The sequence below is a fragment of the Vipera ursinii genome, assembly GCF_947247035.1.
Source record: "Vipera ursinii genome assembly, chromosome: 6".
In the NCBI taxonomy this organism is placed as follows: domain Eukaryota; kingdom Metazoa; phylum Chordata; class Lepidosauria; order Squamata; family Viperidae; genus Vipera; species Vipera ursinii.
The window spans coordinates 11,139,621-11,160,699 of record NC_139515.1 but is presented as its reverse complement, the minus strand read 5'-3'; the positions used below and the strand labels follow the sequence as shown (position 1 = coordinate 11,160,699).

The 21,079-nt window shown below is 45.2% G+C and overlaps 1 protein-coding gene across 1 annotated transcript in view; it reads right to left on the bottom strand.

Annotated features, from left to right (window-relative positions):
• SEMA3E (semaphorin 3E) overlaps window positions 1–18,249 on the bottom strand; it is a gene marked incomplete at its 3' end in the record, with an annotated part of 120,697 nt that extends 102,448 nt beyond the window's left edge. The window contains exon 1 of the mRNA XM_083366193.1: window positions 18,114–18,249. Within this exon, the coding sequence (XP_083222319.1) occupies window positions 18,114–18,234 (121 nt within the window). The 5' untranslated portion in view covers window positions 18,235–18,249. The remainder of the gene's footprint in view (window positions 1–18,113) is intronic.
• Window positions 18,250–21,079: the final 2,830 nt, after the last annotated feature.

Sequence of the window (21,079 nt, the reverse complement as noted above, 5' to 3'; positions counted from 1 at the left end):
TCAAACAATTGCAAGCGTGAACATTTTTTGCACTCAAGAGATCTCACTTTCAGAGTAACAACTTATTCAAAATGCGTAAATTTCACTATTTGCTGTATCATTTGTCTTTGAAATTAACACCACAGCTGCTTGGGAAACACAAAACAGACAAACATTCACACAAACCTGGTAGCAAAATAGTAAAAGCAGCTACAGCGGAAAGCTTGATGCAGTAATGACCTGCCTTTTCCTAGAAATAGCTGGAGTTTTCCATTTCTCAACAGCCATCTGACTACTTGCACATTGCTCATACATTCCTCACTGGGTGCTACTTTACTTGTGACAGCAAACCATTCCACTGACCTACTAGCCCTTGGGTGGCATGCATGTTTGTCCATAAGCTGTCAAGAGCGCAGCTTGGTTGCTGAGGCATAAATGAATAAGTGGACGCTCAAGTAAGCAAGTTTGACTCACCAGCCCCAGGCTGTACAGGGAGTAAATGGGGGTGGGGTGGGGGGGTGGACAGCTAGAATGGGTAAAGTGATCCCTTCTCCAACCCACAGTACAGATATTTTGCTTTCTTTAACATTGAGCTGTCCTTTAATTGTGCTGAAAAATGGGCCCTGAGGATTAAACAGAGCAGGGTAACATTATTCTCATGATTCTAAGAGAAAGAGACAGAATTCAAACTCAAGGCCAGCCAGAGAATCTGTAGGGAAGGTCACTGCACAAGGAAGCAGGGGAGGACCGCAAAGGGTGGAAAGGAAGTTGGCCATGCTGACATAGGAAAAGGAACCACCCAAAGCAAGGGGTCACGGGGCAGGTTACCTGGTTTGTTTGGGACTCGTCCTTTTCAGCACTCCTCCCTTCTCCTACCTTAAGGACAGGTAGTAAGGTATCACTGTAATCACTTTTGGAAATTGCTCATTAACTACTTCTAAAAGAGGGCTGGCTGAGTAATTCTGGGAGTTGAAGTCCACAAGTCTTAAAGCTGCCAAGTTTGAAGACCCCTGCTCTAAGCTATGAAATGTTTCTTCTCTCTCTCTCTCTCCCTCTCTCTCTCTCTCTCTCTCTCTCTCTTTCCTTGCATTTTTACTCCTTTCTATTTTATCTCTTTAACTTTACTTTGTATTAGATTTTACTATTATAATCAGAACTCCTAACAAAAGTGATAGGTAGGTAGATGGTAGATGGAGATATAAATGCATAAAAATTCAACATGAAAGAAGCTGATTTTTCCCACCCAGGCTCACACAGATACATTAAAGAGAGAGAGAGAGAGAGAGAGAGAGAGAGAGAGAGAGAGAGAGAGAGAGAGAGAGAGAGAGAGAGAGAGAGAGAGAGAGAGAGAGAGAGAGAGAGAGAAGGCATGTGGTTGGATTTCATTGCTACCTCCTCCTAAATAGATATTTCCCTGCCCAATTCGGATCCAAAAACTGCACACCTCTAAACAGCTGCTGTGCTTGCATCAAGTTCTAAAACATTTCTGTTGTTTATAAGCATGCCCAGCCCTAATACAGTACTTATTACAGCAACCTTCTAATTTGATAATGGTCCACTTTTCAGGATCTTCCTGATGCACAGATTGAGGGAAGTTCCTGCAAGGCAGTCCCGTCTCTCCAGCCAAATACAGCCCATCCAACAAATTAGAAATTGGAAATGAATGAATTCTATGCCAGCGCCATCCATTTGCTTTGAGACCTTTGATGCACTTTAATGCCAGACGTGTGCCCGCTCTCTGTCCAAACTCTGTCGAGTTTCTTCCAACATCCGAAGGAGAGGAATGTGTAGCCCAGCTTCCTTCTCTCTCAAAACAAGTTTACAGAACAAAACAAAACAAAAACCAGGAGTGAAAACACATCGCGTCTGGCCTTGAAATGAAGGGTAGGAAATCTCCAGGATTGGTGAGAAAATACAGGCCTTTAGCTTTAGATGTTATTTATTTCTTGTTCCACTCCACTTCCACTTCCAATTAAATGGCTGCCAACAGCACTCCCTAAAGCCCAAAGATCTGCTGAAATAAAATGGTTTTGATGCCTTCTGAAGTAGCAAACAGATGCGGCCAAGCTACCCCTTTATTTTACAGGGGAGAAAAAAAAAGAAAAAAAGCCGGTCTTCCAGTCTATTCCTCATTTAGCCCCCAGTGGTCCAGGTGGGAAAGAAGAATCAAAAGTGACCATCCATCTTTAAAGGTGATGATTGGCATTGTATTTGTCAGTAGGCACAACAAATCAGGAGCCAAAGTGGTTCAAATGGCTGCAGGTTTATAGCTTGTTAACCCTTTCCACAAGAATCTGAACCATTAACAATCAATAGATAAGAGTCAGCAGAATTCGAGGTGGGCTGGACTTAGACTCTTGTGGCCCTGAAGGGACTTGAGGCTGACGACAGCAATATTGTTGCTTTTTTGTGACCACTAATCATTCCAAGAAAATGATCGCAGAATTCACAAGCTAAATATGAGCCAGCCCTCTTTATGAAAAAGTCAAGTACAATTTTAGGTCACAACAAAACAAATATAGTTTCTAATTCATACGAAGTAAATAATTCTACAATTTATGCATTGGGTCAGTTCCCACAATTAGGGTTTCAAACAAGTGGAGACCACTAGATGTCAGCAAAGAGAGGATTCTGTACTGCTTTGCTGCCATCTATTGGCCAACTGGAATGTTGTATCCACCTCAAGGATTGTGTCCAATTTTAGTACACATTTCATTTAGCTTTGAAGACACTGGAAATAAGTTCAAAGCACGAGGATTATCAGGGGACTAGAAACAAGGTTGAAGGAATTGAAGGAATCAGGAATAATTAACCTTCAGAACAGAAGATTGAGGTAGATTAACTGCCTCCCACACCTAATCCAAACCATACAAAAAGTCTTGATAACTGAATTAGCAAATATATTCATTTTCTGAGAAATTTGGAAAAGAAGCTAAAAAATAAAATAAATGAAGATCAAATGCTGTACTTTTAGGATGCTTGAAATGCCTGAGCATGTTGCTGTTCCTGTGTTAATCATTCCCCCCCACTTTTTTTTTTTAAAAAAGAGCAACACAATTGTAAGTATTACATATTCACCGTGAAATTTCTTTTCCCCAACAGTTGCCCATTTGCTGGAGCCCAAGAATTCAAGCAGAGTTGCACAGCCCCCACTCCTCTGATCGGATATTGGCCAGCCTCCAGCCTCATATACAGTACTCTGACCTACAGGAAGGGAGGAGGGGGGCCTCTCCAAAATTATCGACTAATTATGCACATATATTATGCAGTGAATTATTCTTATTTCCTGATACAAGGCTGCAATTTCCGCCTATCTTACAACGTTTCAGTGTGCTCATGGTTTTCAGGGCAAATAATTTACACTGTGTTCCATTTGGGAACATCAGCAGGCATTTCGGTTGGAAATAAAGTGAGAATTGCAAGATGGACTTAACGGAGAAAGACTCGCGAGGAGAATAAATTAGGGAACAAGCGTGGGCTACAAAGCAGGTAGGACACATCTGAGCCGTCGGAGGCACGCGGGCTCATCTTCCCCCTGTGATCAAAACGGATCAGAGGAAGGAAAAAGCCGAAGAGACAGTGCATAATTAGGGTCAGTTTATTAATCCTGTGTAATATCGTTCGTTAAATTGATACGCTGCCTGGCTCCCTGCAATCCTAGCAATTTACACTTGTGATAAACATTTATGAACAAAGAACAGTTTAAAAAACACAGACAACACAAGACAATAGGACAATGATGGCAAAGAAAACAAACCTAGATGGGAACAAAACGAGAAGAAGGGGCATCAGTTGCTCTTACAATGTGCATTCACACAGGAATGATATTATATTATTATAATATGTATGTCTATATCTGTTCGTGGGTGTGTTGTAAACCGCTTCCTTTGTAATAAGGGGCATAACAAATATAATTCTTCCTCTCTGGTACTATGATTTGTGTTATGTAGTTATCTGTATTTGTCCCTTGTACTTTTTAACCTGCTTTATGTGAAGTAGGGTATGTAAATTGTATATATTGTATGTATTCTTATTTTTATTGCCCTGTACACCGCCCTGAGTCCTTCGGGAGAAGGGCGGTATATAAATCAAATAAATAAAATAATAAAATAAATAAATTGCTCACAGCCACTTTCAATTGATGGGGCATATAAACTAAGCAGATAAATCTTGATTTTAAATCTACCGGCATCTGCCTAAAGCATCTATAATTTTTTAGCTACCGTTCTTAGTCCCCCCCCCCCGTCCTCTAATTGGATAACTCTCTGTATGTCTGCTCTGCAATTCATGGGTGTCTATCAAACTTAGTGTTGTTGACACATATCTGACATATGGAAGCTTCTTCCTGTGAACAACTCCGTAGGTAGCCTATGGATACAGAGATTCCTGACAACCCAAGGAAGCCCCCCAAGCCACGGCTTAGTGAAATTGCTCTCTCAAGAGAAACTGTGCAGAGGCCCCTTAGAGATTGGCTGCTGTCTGGGCGGCTTCAGGAATTGTCTGCAGGCGAGAAAAACCCATCAGCCACAGCCAAAGGAAGGCCCCAGGTAAATGCACCAGAGAGCATCCTTCACTCCTCTTCTCTGCAAGGCTGCACCAGTAACCAGAAAAGAATAAGTATATTTCTTCCAGTTCTACCACAAGACAATTGGGAAGATTAAGAGTTTGCTTAAAAAGAAGACATTTCTGTAGAAGAGGAACAAAACGTATTGTATAACGGTGCTCCTAGGGCAGGGGTAGGCAACCTTGGCTCTTTTATGACTCGTGGACTTCAACTCCCAGAATTCCTGAGCCAGCCATGCTGAAGGGAAAGGGAGAGGTTTCCATGCTTAGCTGTGCTGGCTCGGGAATTCTGGGAGTTGAAGTCCACGACTCATAAAAGAGCCAAGGTTGCCTACCCCTGTCCTAGGGTCTCATCAAGAGATCTCAGGGCAGATTGAACAGCCTTGTAAGCTATGTCCATGTTCAATTTTCAAGCTATTATCCATGATGAGTAAAACAGGTCATGAGTTATTTGGGCAGAATCCTATAAAGATACAAGCACTCAGTGAAGTGTAACTAGATACCAAAGCATACATTTTGCATCTACTTGTGCAAATCACTCGAGAGGCAGTTTGAAGTTGTGATTTAATGAGTTTGATCGGGGTGTGTGTGTGTGAAATGAGAGTCAGTGTGGTGATTAAGATGAGGGTCAGGAGAACGAGGTTCAATCTCTCCTTAGGCATCAAAGCCAGTTGTGAGACTATGTAGTCATCTCTCCTCTTTTTTAGCCCTAGGCTGTGAAGTAAAAAAAAAAAATCATTCATCCATCTACCAACCCACAATGGGCCTGTGGTAGCTTAGGATCCATAACCTCCAGTAAAGATGTCGCATCCTGCAGACACATGGATTTGGGCTGACAAAATAATATGCATACGTACTGTCTGTTTCTCCCGAGATGGTTCAAAGTATCTATTTCAAACTTAATCCGAAGCAATCTTCTGCTTTATTTTAAATACCGCTGGCTCCTTGGCGTCAGTGCAAAGCTTCAACATTTCACCCCCATATTTAAATAATACTTGAAAGATTTAATTAGTAGCTGCAGGGACGGACCAACACAACCCGTTCTCAATAGATGGTTCAGGCTCTATTCTGCATGTGTACGAGCAGCATAAATATGCAAGCAGAACAAGCTGCAGAGCAGCTGCACAATCAGTCACAACCGTCACACACGGAGCTGCTCCATGGCCTATTTGCCTTCCGTGTTGTTTCTGCAGCCCCAAAGTCTGTCTCCTGGGGTTTGCAGAAAACTGGGCACGTGGTCAAGGAATATTTCTCCTCCTTGAAAAGAGCTGGAAAAGAGCTACAATAAGGGAGAAAACATTTTAAATGAGTTGAAGTGGTTTTCCATCCTTTCCTTCCTCTTGGGAAACCTGTTTCTTAAAAAAAAAAATGAGAGATCCTAATTGGTGCAAACTGCCCACTGCTGCCTGGTCTTTCTTGTCTGGCAAAATGAAGAGAGCTAGGAGCCCAGATTTAATAACGCTTAGTAGCGCTCTCAAGGGGAGCATTCTGCAATGCATATACAGCTCATCCTTGGAAGGGACGAAGCGGATGGATGCCGAGGCAAAGCACACAGTAAATCAGACTGAGAATATTAATCCTTCATTCAGTAGAACTTGTATTCCCGTAAAGACCTGGGCTGCAGTAAAAGTTTCCACCAGATGGTTTCACATTAGAGAAAGAAAGGGAAAGAAATGGGTGCATCCAGGTGATTCAAGGTTCAGGCGTAATGCTCACTTCTTCAACCTAAAATCATCATCATCATCGTCATCATCTTCATTGGTCATCATCATCGGGCCCTGATGCCCTGTTCCTTATGTTAAACATATTCACCTTAGTTCTATTTGTAAAAAGTGAAAAAAGGTGGGGGGAGTCATTTGAAGAGTTGAACTGAAGAAAGGAGCTAAAAAAAAGATTTTTGTCCAAAATGACCACACAGCCCTAATATAGCCAGGAAAAATAACACTCTCAAACTCAAAAACGGCAATTGGAAGTCCACTTCACATGCTAACAAACCAGTGGCTGTTTGAATTATTTGTGACCAAGTCTTCCAAGTCAAACAATAAAGTATTCATTTCTCTTTCCATCCTGAAGTTACAAGGCAAAACATCCTATCCTGATGGGTGACGTGTCCTGGGTACTTTTCCACTTGCTAACTTTAAGGATGTGGGCAGGGCATCAGGAGCCCTGGTGTCCCAGTGGTTAGAAGGCAGCGTTGCAGGCCGGCTCACTGCCCATTGCCAGCAGTTCGATCTGCATGGGTTCAAGGTTGACTCAGCCTTCCATCCTTCCAAGGTTGGTTAAATGAGGACCCAGATAGTTGGGGGCAGTTTGTAAACCACCCAAAGAGGGCTGAAAGTGGTATATAAGTCTTAAGCGCTACTGCTATTGATGTTCAACCCATGTTGGTGCAATATTCTCTACTCACACTTTCCCCCAAAAAAGATAATAGAAGAAATGCATGAGTTCTGAAAATCCAGTGAAAAGACAATCCTAATCACAGGAGCCACCAGATTTGCACGAGGATGCAAAAGTCCAATATGCTTCATCAGCTTGGATTGTGACTGTGAGCCAGAGAAGAATTCTGGATCTCCATCATTTCCAAAACAGGTCCTCTGAAATTGGCAGATGCCGCTGGGTGCAGGAAAAGCGCATGGGGAAGTGGCGACACACACAGCCCGCACTCCCTCAGGGAGGTGCCTGCTGCATAGTCCTCTAGGACAAAGGGACAGATGGCCTGCAGGAAGACCGTGGGTGGATGTTTTAGCAGTTGGAAGGAACTGGCATAGAACCTCTTCTTCGGAGAGGTTGGGGGCCCCTTATGAGCATCATGAAAGTCATTTCCACTAAGGAGGAAAAGCCATTTGATTGATTTAAGCAGAAGATAATATCTTTACTCCATCCATCTCTCTTCTTCTCATTCATATTGCCTACTGACTTATCATCTGAACGAAGCGGGACTTTGTATGAGTTGTGCTGGTTTTCAGAGGCACAAAATAAAGAGGAACATTTCAATGTCAGCTTTGTCATTAGGAAACAGTGGCGTAGCGTGGGTTGTCAGCACCCGGGGCAAGGCAAGTAATTTGCGCCCCCTAACCCGTGGATTTTAGCACTTGAGTCTCTTCCACTAGATTAGTTAAAGAAACCCTTACCCCCTAAGCACATGTATTGTTTGTTATGAAAATACTGATGTAATTAAAGTAAAATGCATCTAATGCGCCCCCCCAGATGTTGCGCCCGGTGCGCCCGGCCCCCCCTGCACCCCCCACGCTACGCCACTGTTAGGAAAAAAAAGAAAAAAGAGAGGGTCCCTAAAATAAGATGACTTATTAACAATCGTTAATAAGTTTAACCAAATTAACAGATTAATAATACAAGAAAATTAACCAAATTCCATATGCCTCTCTCTTCTGGAATCCACAGGATCAAAATTCCCATATATTTCCTACATATTCAAAGCAATAATTATAACCAGGAAATCATAGAACATTTTGTAAATTCAACATATATTTCCTACATATTCAAAGCAATAGATTATAACCAGGAAATCATAGAACATTTTGTAAATTCAATTCACTGTGGCAAGCATTCCCCACAACTTTTGAAAAGCCGTTGTAAGCCAGGTCAAGGGGCTATGAAAAGGGCTTGCCGTAAAACTTTTGGTTTGATCATTAGTATATATATATATATATATATATATATATATATATATATATATATATATATGTATGTATGATGTATGTATGATGTATGTATATGTATATGTATATGTATATGTATATGTATATGTATATGTATATGTATATGTATATGTATATAATACCAGTGCAGAAAAGACACACCATTTGTATTCTTGGTTGTTTTTTTAAATACTAGAAAGAAAAATGGTTTGGATCCTTCTCAATATTCTAAATTTCTGATTAGCATTCTTGTTCTTATGTAGATTCCTCTCTGCCCACAATACAGACTTCCCATTCTCAAACACCAGTGTGTGTGTGTGTGTGTGTGTGTGCGCGCGCGCGCATGAGTGTGTGCATGAGTGTGGGTATGTGCAGACCAAGTCTGCATCTGCAGACAAACAAAAAACATGTGAACCACCAACTCAGTGTAAATTAAGATACTGTAAATAAATGTGCAATTGTCTGCATAAGCTGTGTGAATAATTATAATGTGTAGAAGCCATCAGTAATTGACTAAACTGCCAAAGTGGAATTAGAATTTGTCACAGCAGGTTCCTTGAAGATAATATGGAGCATTCTGTGCCACTTCCATGTTCTTATAAAAGCCTGAGAATTCCAGGCTTTTCTCTCTCAGGAAACCAGGGAACAATGGCCTTGGGACCACGAAGAACTGGGCTCCGAGGTGCCTCCAACATGTCTTCCTTCCATCACTGAGCCACTCGCAACATAAAACCAGGGGTGTCCTCCAGTCAGGCTTAATTCCTGAGCCTGCATCCAATGTACTTTCGTAAGCCGTGTTGGTGACATAGTCTGTCGCCGCTTTCTTGCAAGCTATTTTCTTTTCCCAACTTCTCTGTCTACCCAGGGGTAGGCAACCTTGGCTCTTTTATGACTCGTGGACTTCAACTCCCAGAATTCCTGAGCCAGCACGGCTCAGTTTGGAAACCTCTCCCTTTCCCCTCAGCATGGCTGGCTCAGGAATTCTGGGAGTTGAAGTCCACAAGTCATAAAGCAGCATAGGCCTAGGCCAGGGGTAGGCAACCTTGGCTTTTTTATGACTCATGGACTTCAACTCCTAGAATTCCTGAGCCAGCACGGCTCAGTTTAGAAACCTCTCCCTTTCCCCTCAGCATGGCTGGCTCAGGAATTCTGGGAGTTGAAGTCCATGAGTCATAAAAGTGCCAAGGTTGCCTACCCCTGGACTCTGGCCGACGGCCTAATTCCCAAGTAATCCCCATTTGATTTCTTGGGGTCTGAGATTAGCCATTGTCTGGTTGGTACAGCCACTTTCATCCCACCGGCCTTTCATCCTGTTCCCCACCTTGTCAAGCCGACGTCCACAATATTCGCATGGAGAGCGTTTTGCTGGGTGCCAACCTTGCCACGCCGGAGAGCACGAGTCTGCTGGCACTGCGGTCACAGAGCTAAGCGTTAACTTTTCAGTGATCGTGTGAGTCAAAACGCCCTACTGTCAGAAAGGAAGGGCCCAGAGCCAAACATTGGTGCATGCAGAGAGGGGCCCTCCCCGCACACAGATATTCCCTTGATGGGCATGAGCCCTTGGCAGAGGTCGGCGTGCCCACTGCGTCTGGGTGTCTTCCACTGATTAAGTGAACTTTTGAGGTGCTAAATGCACAGAGAGCTGCCAAGGCACCACACAGGGAGCTGATTCACAAGTTGGCCCATTCAGCAGTGGGAAAATTAGTCCCCTTCAGCTTCCAACGCTTTTCGGCTGGTTGAAATATACCATCTGGGAACTCCTTTTAGGCAGCAGTAGTTATACCGACTGAAATTCACACATCCACCAAGCTTTAAAAAAAACCCCAAAACCCCTCCTTCATTTCATTCAGTTAGAACAATTAACCAGTGGAACAACCTGCCTCCAGAAGCTGTGAATGCTCCAACACTGGAAGTTTTTTAAGAAGAGACTGGACAGCCATTTGTCTGAAATGGTATAGGGTTTCCTGCCTGAGCAGGGGGTTGGACTAGATGACGTCCAAGGTCCCTTCCAACTTTATCATTATTATTATAGTTAGGGTTTTGACCACATGGTTCCGGCTACCATCTGGACCTTTTCGCCACATACTCCACACACAAAAACACACACACACTCGAATGCAAAAACAATTTCAAAACCACTAAGGGCACCGCAACATATTTTGCTTTATGGCTTTCTTGTCCTTATCTGTATGACTTGGTTTAAATTGTCCCAAGATTCAGAGATCTCCTTCTCTGAGGCCCCTTTTCTATCAATCCACTCTGAGGTTCTGCTCACTCTCCCAGTGCCACAGTTACCTGACTGGTTTTGCTTTGGATTCCTTGTTGCGCGTATACCCTACTCATTTTTTTCTCTCCAGAACTGTGTTGCGTGTATGCATATACACATACAATACCCACGTGTACACGTTAGCCTCCGGCATCATCTTCACTGAGGCCCACATAAGATCCATTAAATTTTGAAATCAACAAAAATATTGAGTGGCCAAAGGCTCTCTCTGGACAACCAAGGAAGATTATATTCTAATCAGCAGCTTCACCAAACTGGCCCTCTCCTGTGTGGCTACCAAAGCGGTTGCTTCTCCCATCTCCTCCATGGGCCAGGGTGGCCTGTGGTTTGATGCAGCAGATCCCAACCAGCCATGCTGGATAGTTTCCACATCTCCTTCTCTTCAAAAATGGCCGACAGAGCCTCCCCCGAAGATGTAGCTGTTTGATATGGCAAGACTAAGAAGACATGGATGTAAGTGATAGGGCAGGAATCATGTCCCCTAATCATGTCCTTCTGATCCTTACACGAGTGTAAATACCATTTATTATTCCTGCCTCAACAGAGATTAAAACAAGCATATCGCATCCGTACGTGCATTAATGTGACGGCAAAAGAATGTTAGGATGAGGACGGTCGTGCATAAAAACAGGAGATCTTCACTGCAGACAACTGCAGTTATGGGAGGTGACCCTATAGCCCGGGGAACGCATCTACCCTCTGTCTAAAAAGTGATCTGATGAAGTCAGATCAGCCCTGAGGTTACTGCTATACGTAGATCAGTTTGCAAAATGCGGAGTTATCTGAGAGAGCCAGAAGGCATCAACTTATACTGCTATTAACATGTTTGAGCATGTAAACTCAATATTATCCATTAATCCTTGATAATCGCCCAAGGCAATGGTTAGGGAAAGAGTCAAGACAAGATGGAACATAAAAGTTATGTCCAAAAACTCTAATATTTACAAATTTGTTGCCAAGACCTCTCAATGTAGCTGAGAATGAATAGTTGGACACTGTGAGCCTTTTCCTATCTCCCAGTTAATATTCTACAGTTGTTATCTCTACACAAAACAAATTTAAAATAATAGTTTAAAAAGTTACATGTGACAAATGTACTTTAGTTAGGAATGAGTATCTCACATTTCACAATTCACTGTCAATGAAGCAAGTTACAGTAATAGGTCATATTAATATCGACATATATATAAAAACGTCCATTAAGCAAAAGAATCGTTTTATCATTAAATAGAATGCTTTGTTTTATGTTCTTTTTAACCTCTCTTTGGCCTATTTTTGAAAACACACGGACTGAAATCTTCAGGCATAAAATGGGGCTCCCTGTGTTAAATCCAATTGGTTGCCAGATCCCTTGTTGCTTTGCTGACAACAACACAATCCACTTCCTGCGAGGCTGCTTCTCCCAAAATGTTTGCTTTTTCAAAAAAACAAAACAAAACCCAAAACACTGCCAATCCAATCTGCAGTCTTGTGATCGCTGAGTGGTCTCCCATTCAAAATCTAACCGGCTTATTAGATTAGCTGGATGCATAGCTGAAGTTGAATGGCCACTCAAACAAGCTTTGGAAGAGTGAAGTATACTATGGATGCTTCATTCGAATCCTGTGTTCAAAAGATCAGTCAGTCAGGTCTTTGTAAAGACTATTCTGTCACAGGGGTGTCAAACTCAATTTCATTGAGGGCCGCATCAGCATTGCGGTTGTCCTTAGGGGGCCGGGTGGGTATGTCCTGGGTGGGCGTGGCCTACTGGGTGGGCGTGGCCAGCTCTACATCGTTTGCATCAAGGGTGCCTATGGGGGCCTGGGCAGGAGTGGGACAGATCTGAGGGTCTCTGGCAGAAGGAGGGTCTCTGGGCCAGGGCCAGGGCAGTGGGGGCCGTTCCCTCACTGTTTCCAGGATGGCTTCGTGGGCCACATGAAACCACTTCGCGGGCCGGATCTGGCCCCCGGGCCTTGTGTTTGACATGTCTGTCTTAGAAACAAAGCTCAGATGTGCAGTTCCAACAAGCCTGATTTATTGAAGCCTCTTAGTACAATGCAATTCATGCCATGGAAATCCCTTGGATGAAACAGATTATTTCTGGCGAAGACAAGTTTCACATAAAGCTTAAGGGTGGGTCAGAGGTCACTCCCAATTTTAAGGATATTTCCACACAGCCAAATAAACAGACCCAGCCTCCAGGCATGTCTTTGTGCTGCCTTGTGAGGACCCCTCAGAAGATGCTCAAGGTTTCTGTGACTTCTCCAGCCTGGCTGCTTTAATGGGGAGCATCAAATTCCCCATTTCAGCAGGGCTTCTCCATCCGCCTTGCTGCTCTAAAGTGCTCTCTCTCTCTTTTCAGTGAGGAAGCAAATCCCACTCACTCGATTGTTTAAAAAAGAACGGAATACTGATTCACCACAGCCCTTGACAACAGAAAGCTTGGGCAGCGCTGAGAAGCAGGATGAGGCCCATACAGTGGTGGGATTCAAATATGTGAACAACCGGTTCTCTTGTGTGGATGCCGAAGTGGTGCCAACCGGCTGAATCCCGCCACTGGGCCCATAACTCCACTGTTAACCCCAGTCTCTTCAGAGGCTCTTCCTGCCCTGAGGCTAAGCAAGAGCCTGGCGAGCGGCAGAAACTCAGTCAAAAGACGGTGCCAATCCCTGATCACTACAACTGCCATCTAGAGAGGGGTCCTAAACTCAGCCTCCATCTCCACAGCAGCATGATAAGCAGGTGTCCCTTGAGGCAGCTTCCGTGTTGGCCTTGTCTCCCTAAGGCAGCCATGATGGGAAGGTAGGCAGGCCTTCCTAGCCGAGCCTTCTTCTCTGGGACCCCCGAAGGCAGAAAACATCTGGAACGCCAAGAGGGTCTGACTCAGAATCTGGACGGGTCCGTGGCTAGAGGACCTGCTCATTTGGAAAGACACGGAGGGTTTTGGACCGAGCTTCACTTCTCCCTGGCAGGACTGCCTCCCCACCACTGAAGGCCGAGGCTGCCAGCCTCGGCCGCAGCCTTCGCCTGGGGCTCAGGAACAGCCTATCTCAGGGAGAATGGCCACCACCTTCCTGCACTGCTGCAAAGCAGACAATGGCAGAGGACACGGAGCGACCAACGTGGGAATGTGCCAGCTGCTCTTTCGCTTCGTTAATGACCGTTAATCTAAAGCTTTTACTAATATTAGATATTAATACCCACAAAGAGCTGTAATGAGAGCCAGTTTGCTACAGTGGTTAAGACATCAGACTGGGAGACTGGGAGTTCTAGTCCCCTCTTAGCCGGCTGGGTGACTTGGGCCTAACTCACATCGCAGGGTTGTTCTGAGGAAAACAGGAGGAGAAAGGAAGGAAGGAATGAGTGTTAGGTACGTTTACCGTCTTATTTATAAAAATAATAAAAGTGGGATAAAAAATGTAAAAAAAATATTGTACAACTTTCAGCTAGTGATAAAACAGAAGGCACTGATTCAGGGGTGTATTAGAGCAGAGGTCCCCAATCTTGGCTAAGACTTGTGGACTTCAAATCCCAGAATTCCTCAGCCAGCCAAGCTGGCTGAGGAATTCTGGGAGTTGAAGTCCACAAGTCTTAAAGTTGCCAAGGTTGGAGACCCCTGTATTAGAGGAAGCTAGCCAGTTCCTGACAGATAACCCAGCAGAATGCAAAAATGCCAAAGAGAGGTTTTCTTCCATGGCGTTTCTATCTCCATTTGCAGCCCAAAGAAGAAAAGAGCCAAAATAAGAGTTACTACAGCTATTTAACTGGAACTGATTGTTGAACATTATGATTGTCCCGGATTTGAAATCAATCGTTTTTGTGAATAGTCTGATTGCGGCATTTATTCCCAGCAAGGGTGAGAAATTTTGAATGATTGCTGGGGTATTCTGAAGTCTCTGTAAATGTAGAGACAAGAAGTTACGAGTGTGGAGAGAGTGAGGCAGAGAACGCAATCAAACCGTCTTCTCCCAAGAGATAAAGTTTGCCATTGTCCATGTCCTGAGGACACAATCAGCCCAAAGGAATATTGTACTGGCCACCCCGGTACATTTCTGATGTGGATGAATTTGGCTGCCAAGTGTACAACAGAAGGCTCACGAAGGCTTTGCCACACAGCCAGCCACATCAGATTTAAACTGATGTTCGCTTCCAACAAAACAATGGCACTATAGAAAATTAAATTTTCCTTTCCTTTCCTTTCCTTTCCTTTCCTTTCCTTTCCTTTCCTTTCCTTTCCTTTCCTTTCCTTTCCTTTCCTTTCCTTCCCCTTTCCCTCCCCCTCCCCTCCAGGTTTACAAGGCAACCTATAGAGCATTTCTGCTCCATCTTTATCCTCACAAAGTGGGTGGGGTTGAGAGGATGGATTTGGCCCAAAGTGATGCCATGTATTATATTTTAAAGTACAGAGGGGTCCCTTGGCACCCTACTTGATCCACCACATGGTCTCCTCTATTTCCAACTTTTTTTTCCCTGTTAAGCAACAGGTTACTTGCTAAAGTACAATTACAGTTCCTGGAGTGTTCTGTGCAAAACATTAAGGTATATACCAAATATTATGTACCTAAGTAAGGCTATGCTCTTACATTGTGTTTAACCCAGAAAATACTTGCACAATGCACTAAGTCATAAACACGGGCTGTAAAAAAATGTTTAGAACAATATGAGAAGTCAATATTTCAGTGATCTGTTTGAATGTGTCATGTGAATGTAGCTAGGGTCAGTCTATGCCCGCCCAGTTGTATTCAATGGGTCTGGGTCACAATAAGATTAGGTAAAGGTAAAGGTTCCCCTGCACATGCGTGCTAGTCATTTCCAACTCTAGGGGCCAGTGCTCATCTCCGTTTCAAAGCCGAAGAGCCAGCGCTTGTCCGAGGATGTCTCCGTGGTCATGTGGCCGGCATGACTAGACACCAAAGGCGCACGAAACGCTGTTACCTTCCCACTGTAGTGGTCCCTATTTTTCTACTTGCATTTTTACGTGCTTTCGAACTGCTAGGTTGGCAGAAGCTGGGACGAGTAACAGGCGCTCACTCTGCTACGCGGCACTCGGGATTCGACCCGCCAAACTGCCGACCTTCTGATCGACAAGCTCAGCGTCCTAACCCACTGAGCCACCGCGTAAGATTACCAGTATCTTAATTAGCTTCCTTTCAGAAATCTTTAACCATCTATTTCAACAATTACAATCAAATGTACAATTTGAGTTGCTTCTCCCTCTCTTCCCAAGTATGGATAGAGAGCCTAGTTACTAAGGGAGGCTTTTAATTTCTTAGTGAAGTACAGGAAGTAGATAGCAATTATTCTATATTTGTACGGGGGAATGTATAGCAGTTTCCACAATGGAGTGTTCGGTTGAAGTTCTTATTGTAAAAGGTAAGTAAAGATGCAATATAAGGAGAAGAATAGTTTTTATCTCTTTAGAAAAGAATGTATTATTCATCTTTGGAAATGTCAGTAATAGAACCAGCTTGGCAGAGTGCTTAAGGCACCTGGTTAAAAACCTGGAGACTGTGAATTCAAGTCCCACTTTTGGGACGGAAAAGTCAGCTAGATGACCTTGGGCCAGACACTCTTTCTCAGCCCCAGGAAAAAGGTAAGGGCAAACCACTCCCCCCCCCCCGAAAAATGCCAAGAAAAGTGCAGGAGTTGCCCAAGTGTCAAAAAAGCCCTCTTGAAGGGACAAAAAAAGCTGAACGTATTCTGAACGTAACTGCTTCCCTCCCAGTTGCTGATGAGCACTGAAAAACAAACCAAGATGATGCCATCATTACCAATTACGCCAAAAGGGTCCCACCTGCACTGAGTACCATTCAGCTACAAGGCGGCGGTGGGGGGGGGGCAGCCATTCGTGGAATGTGTCCCACACAGATAAAAACATCCAGGTTTCCCCTCAGGCTCATGTGCAAAGAACTGCAGTCAGAACAGCCTAATCTTGTCTGGCTGTAAAGCCAAAAACCCAGGCATGATCCAGAAACGAATCCGTACAGCACTGCCATTTAAGAGAGTCAGACTCTGTCTTCTTTCTTTGGGATATTCCTGGCTGTAGCCCAGATACAACCCGGTCAGCAAAGTGCCCTCATCTGCACATCCACATGACAATAGTCAACAAAATAGGTGATGCTTCCAAATGAACGCTATGTTTAAGTCCCACCTGTGGTCCTCATAGATTGTCTCTCACTCCGTGCAAGTTTCCCCATCACCCCCACCACACACACACACACACACACACACTTCAAATACCAGTGGCTTCAATGGGACTCCAAAGAATCTAAGATTTAAATCTGAAAACAAGTGAACCTTTGCAAGGGGCACGGGACATTTTATCAGTTTTCTCCCGGGATTAAAAGCCAAAATTAATAAATAAGCAAAGAGCACCCTCTCTATGTTAAAGTAGCCTCTTGTCAAATTACATCAAGTCCTTGGCACGAAATCAAGGTTCTGTATGAGGAGATTTCAAATTCCAGGGCTGAGCAAGAAATTGCAGGAGGGTGAATCTCCCATCATGAAGAGAAAGAGTGGGACATCCCCACCCCCAGATTTGTATATACACATAAGGCAGGGTTTTTGGGTCCCCCCCCATTTTCACTTTGGGCAACGTAATTCAGCTAGAAGCAGGCTTGTTCATCATCAGTGTAATTGCTACACGATGACATTTGCTCGTTCGGAAGATGATTCATTCGCTCGAAGAATTCAATCCCCCCCACCTGCTCCTTAAGCCGAATCTGGATTCCGAGGAGGACGAGAGGCAAAGGGGAAAGCGGGGTGCGTGGGGTGGGGGTGAAGAGAGGCAGATTGGATCCTGGAGCATTTCAGGCCCCTAAAATCAGGTCCCGAAGTTGACTCCGGGCGTCTCTCGGAAGGATTCCGACGCGGCTGCCTGGATACGATCCTACGCGCAACTTATAAAGAGCCTTGGTGGAGCAGTGGGCTAATGCCTCCTTAAGTAACACCAGCTGCCTGCAATTAGTGCAGGTTCGCATCCCACCAGGCTCAAGGTTGACTCAGCCTTCCATCCTTCCGAGGTAGGTAAAATGAGGACCCAGATTGTTGGGGGCAATTAAGCTGACTTTGTAATAATGCCGCTTGGGGTGTGTGTGTGAAAGCCCTAATAAGCAGGCATATACATCGAATGAAGGCTACTGCTAAGCTTGTAAGCCGCCCTGAGTCTTCGGAGAAGGGCGGGATATAAATGGAATTAAAATAAAAATAAATAAAATAAATAAACTTGCATTGGGCTTCCTAAGCTCAGCGCGCCGGGCCAAGGCGGAGGAGGCAAGCCAGGTTGGCGAGGGTGGAGCAGGTGTTTTTTTTTTTTGGTGTGTGTGGGGGGGTCGTCTTGTCAAGCGGCGCCACTTCTGCAAAACGAGGCAAAGTTGGCCGGCGGTGAGCAGACGCCCGCTAAGCGAGAAAGACACGTCGCGCTTCCTCTCCTCTCCGCATCCCTAAAGGCGCCCGGAGAGCTTTTTGCCTAGACTGAAAACAAACACCTTCTTTCTTTCCCCCCCCTCACCCCCCCTACCCCCTCGCTGAACGAAGCCGAAGGGCAACCGAAGCTTTCCGAAGTGCTAAGCTCGACTCCCCCCCCCGCCATCTCTCCTAAAAAAAAAAAAAGCGCGGCACCTGCCCCAAAGACAGCGACGCCTTACCTTTATGCGCCAGGCGCAACCTGGGCTGGCTCGGGTCCGCCGCGTGGCCTCCGGTCCAGGCCTCCAGCAGCAGCAGCAGCCGCCCGGCCAAGGTCAAGAGAAGCAAGTCCCGCCGGGCCATGCCGACCCGGGAGAAGCCCGGCGCCCCTTCCTCCAAAGGGGTGAGGGGATGGGGGGGGCTCTCCGGCCGGCGGAGGGTTGGGAAGGTCCGGCTTGCGCCCTTCCGGAGTTCTGCGGGGTTTGGGGAGTGTGGGGTGGGGGCTCCCCGGCTTCCACGCCTAGCGCGGGAGAGCCTGGAGGAGGAGGAGGAGGAGGTTGGGGGCGCCCAGCGCAGCCAGCATCCCTCCCGGCTCCTTCTGGCCGCCTCCTGCAAAGGGGAGGGCGGCGGCGGGGGGGGGGGCTTGCGTAAGAGCCCCGTCTGGAGAGAGAGAGAGAGAGAGAGAGAGACAAAGCCAGCCGTTTGCTCGCCGCTGCCTCTGCCCCGGCTCTGCCGCTCGGCTCCGGGAGGAGCTGCCTCGGCACACACACACCCCCCGCCGCCGCACAGCCGAGCCCGCGGGAGGGAGGAGAAAAGAGGCGGCCGCCGCTCGACGGGACCTGCCGGGACGCGCCCGGGTTGGGGGGGGGGCTTAGGGGGTGCGCTCCCCGCCCCCTCCTCTCCACCCGCGGCGCCCCCTCCCCTTGCCGAAGTTGGGCAGGAGCGGCGGGGGCAGCCACGTGCCGGGACGCCCCCTTCCCCCCCCCGGGAGGACCAGAAGCCGCGGGGGTTGCCCGCTTCCCTCTCTCCAGCCGCCGGGATAGGCGACGGCCGAGGAGGAGGAGGAGGAGGAGGAGGAGGCGGAGAGGCGCCGCGGGACGGATTCCCCCCCCCTCGTCCCCACGCGAACCCTCCGCAGCGTCTCCGCGATCTTGTCCCGAGCAGAGTGGCGGCCGTCGGGCTGGGCTCGCGAGGCGGGGGGGGGGGGCACGGAGCCCACGAAGGAAAGCTGCGCAACTTTCTGCCCTATCCTCACCTGGATGGCGAGGGAGGATTAGTGTGTGTGTGGGGTCGGGGACACGGGACCCAAGCCGGGAGGTTTATGCTCCGCCGACGGCTCCCGTGCGCGCGCCCTCTTTAGACGGACGGAGAGCTTCCCTTTAATTCCCATTTACTGCACACCTGACTTTTGATCAAGGAAGGAAGGAAGAGAGAGAGAGAGAGAGAGAGAGAGAGAGAGAGAGAGAAAGAAAGAAAGAAGAAACAAAGAAATAAAAAAGAAAAGGAAAGAAAAAGAAAGAAAAAAGAAAAAAGAAAGAAAAAGAAAGAAAAAAGAAAAGAAAAAAGAAAAAGAAAAAGAAAGAAAAAAAGAAAGAAAAAAAAGAAAAAAGAAAAAAGAAAAAGAAAGAAAAAGAAAGAAAAAAGAAAAGAAAAAAGAAAAAAGAAAAAGAAAGAAAAAGAAAGAAAGAAAAAAGAAAAGAAAAAGAAAGAAAGAAAAAAGAAAAAGAAAGAAAAAAGAAAAGAAAAAAGAAAAAAGAAAAAGAAAAAGAAAAAAGAAAAAGAAAAAGAAAAAGAAAAAGAAAAAGAGAGAAAGAAAAAATAAAAAAAGAAAAAGAAAGACAAAGAAAGAAAAGAAAGATAGAAAAAGAAAGAAAGAAAGAAAGAAAAAGAAAGAAAGACGAACTTGTTCAGAATCGGAACGGGAGGCCAGCAGCCAAGGCGGATGTTAACAGTGGCGATGGTGGGGATGCTGACCAGATTCAGGAAAGAAATAGACACCTGCCCTCAAGAGGGTTGGTGGCACCTGATCCAATCAATCCACTCAGGGATCCCAGGAGTGTGGATCAGCTGCAGACTGATTAGGGATTATTTGTTAGGTTTATAACCTGTTTTTTTATTTCTGTACAACTCCAGACAGTGGTGCATAATGCTCTCACCTTCTACTTGCTCCATATTCCTGCAAGGCAGGTTTTATTTATTTATTTATTTTAATCCCATTTATATCCCGCCCTTCTCCGAAGACTCAGGGCGGCTTACAATTTAAGCACAAACCAATGTGCTTAGCAGTAGCCTTCATTCTATGTATATGCCTGCTTATTAGGGCTTTCGCCCCCCCCCCCCCAAGCGGCATTATTACAAAGTCAGCTTATTGCCCCCAACAATCTGTGTTGGGTTGACTTACCTTCCCCCGCCCCCCCCCAAAACTCCAGCAGCTCTCATTAAAATTCTTTCTGCAGTTTATTTGCACAACCAGGTTTAGATGGATAAATCATTACATAATCTTTTTAATTGGTCAAATGATAATATTTTATTTCTATGTTCTGAGTGCTGCTTCCTCACAATGTCAGTTTAGGTGATATGTACCTCCATGTTTTTTTTGTTTTTTTATTTTAGTTTTTATACACCCGTAAGGCCTTAGAAGTCACCCATTAAAATGCCTCATTTTCTGGGGAGGAGGAAAGTAATAATGTGACAGTTGAGCCTTTTTTTGATTTTAAAGAGATGGAGTTACAGATGTGTTTTACGTTTCCAGAATAACTAGTCTGAAACATTATTTTAGCCCAAACAATAGAAGTTATCTTTCATTTAATTTAACCCAGCAATGGCTTCCAGAGATCGCCTCTACCTGAAGCAATGTTGGAATTTTTTTTGTCAGTTTTCTCCATCCAGATATTCAATCTATTTAAAATTTTAGTTGTGCCCCCTAGATATAGACAGGGAACTAGAAGAATAACAACTAAACCATCTAACTAGCTAGATGCTGCCACATGCATTTCAGATCATTTTTCACCATTCTTACTTTTCCTGATTCCACCCTTCTGTCCCACGCTAAATTATGGGAAAAGTTGGAAGCCTCCTTGATTGACCGATGCTTCCTTCATTTATTGCTTTAAGTGATAGAAACTTCATTACATGAAGTTGGGAACTAGTGGGAGTGAGAGCTAAAACTCTCAACTTCAGCTGCCACTTGTAACTACTAACTGGTTAC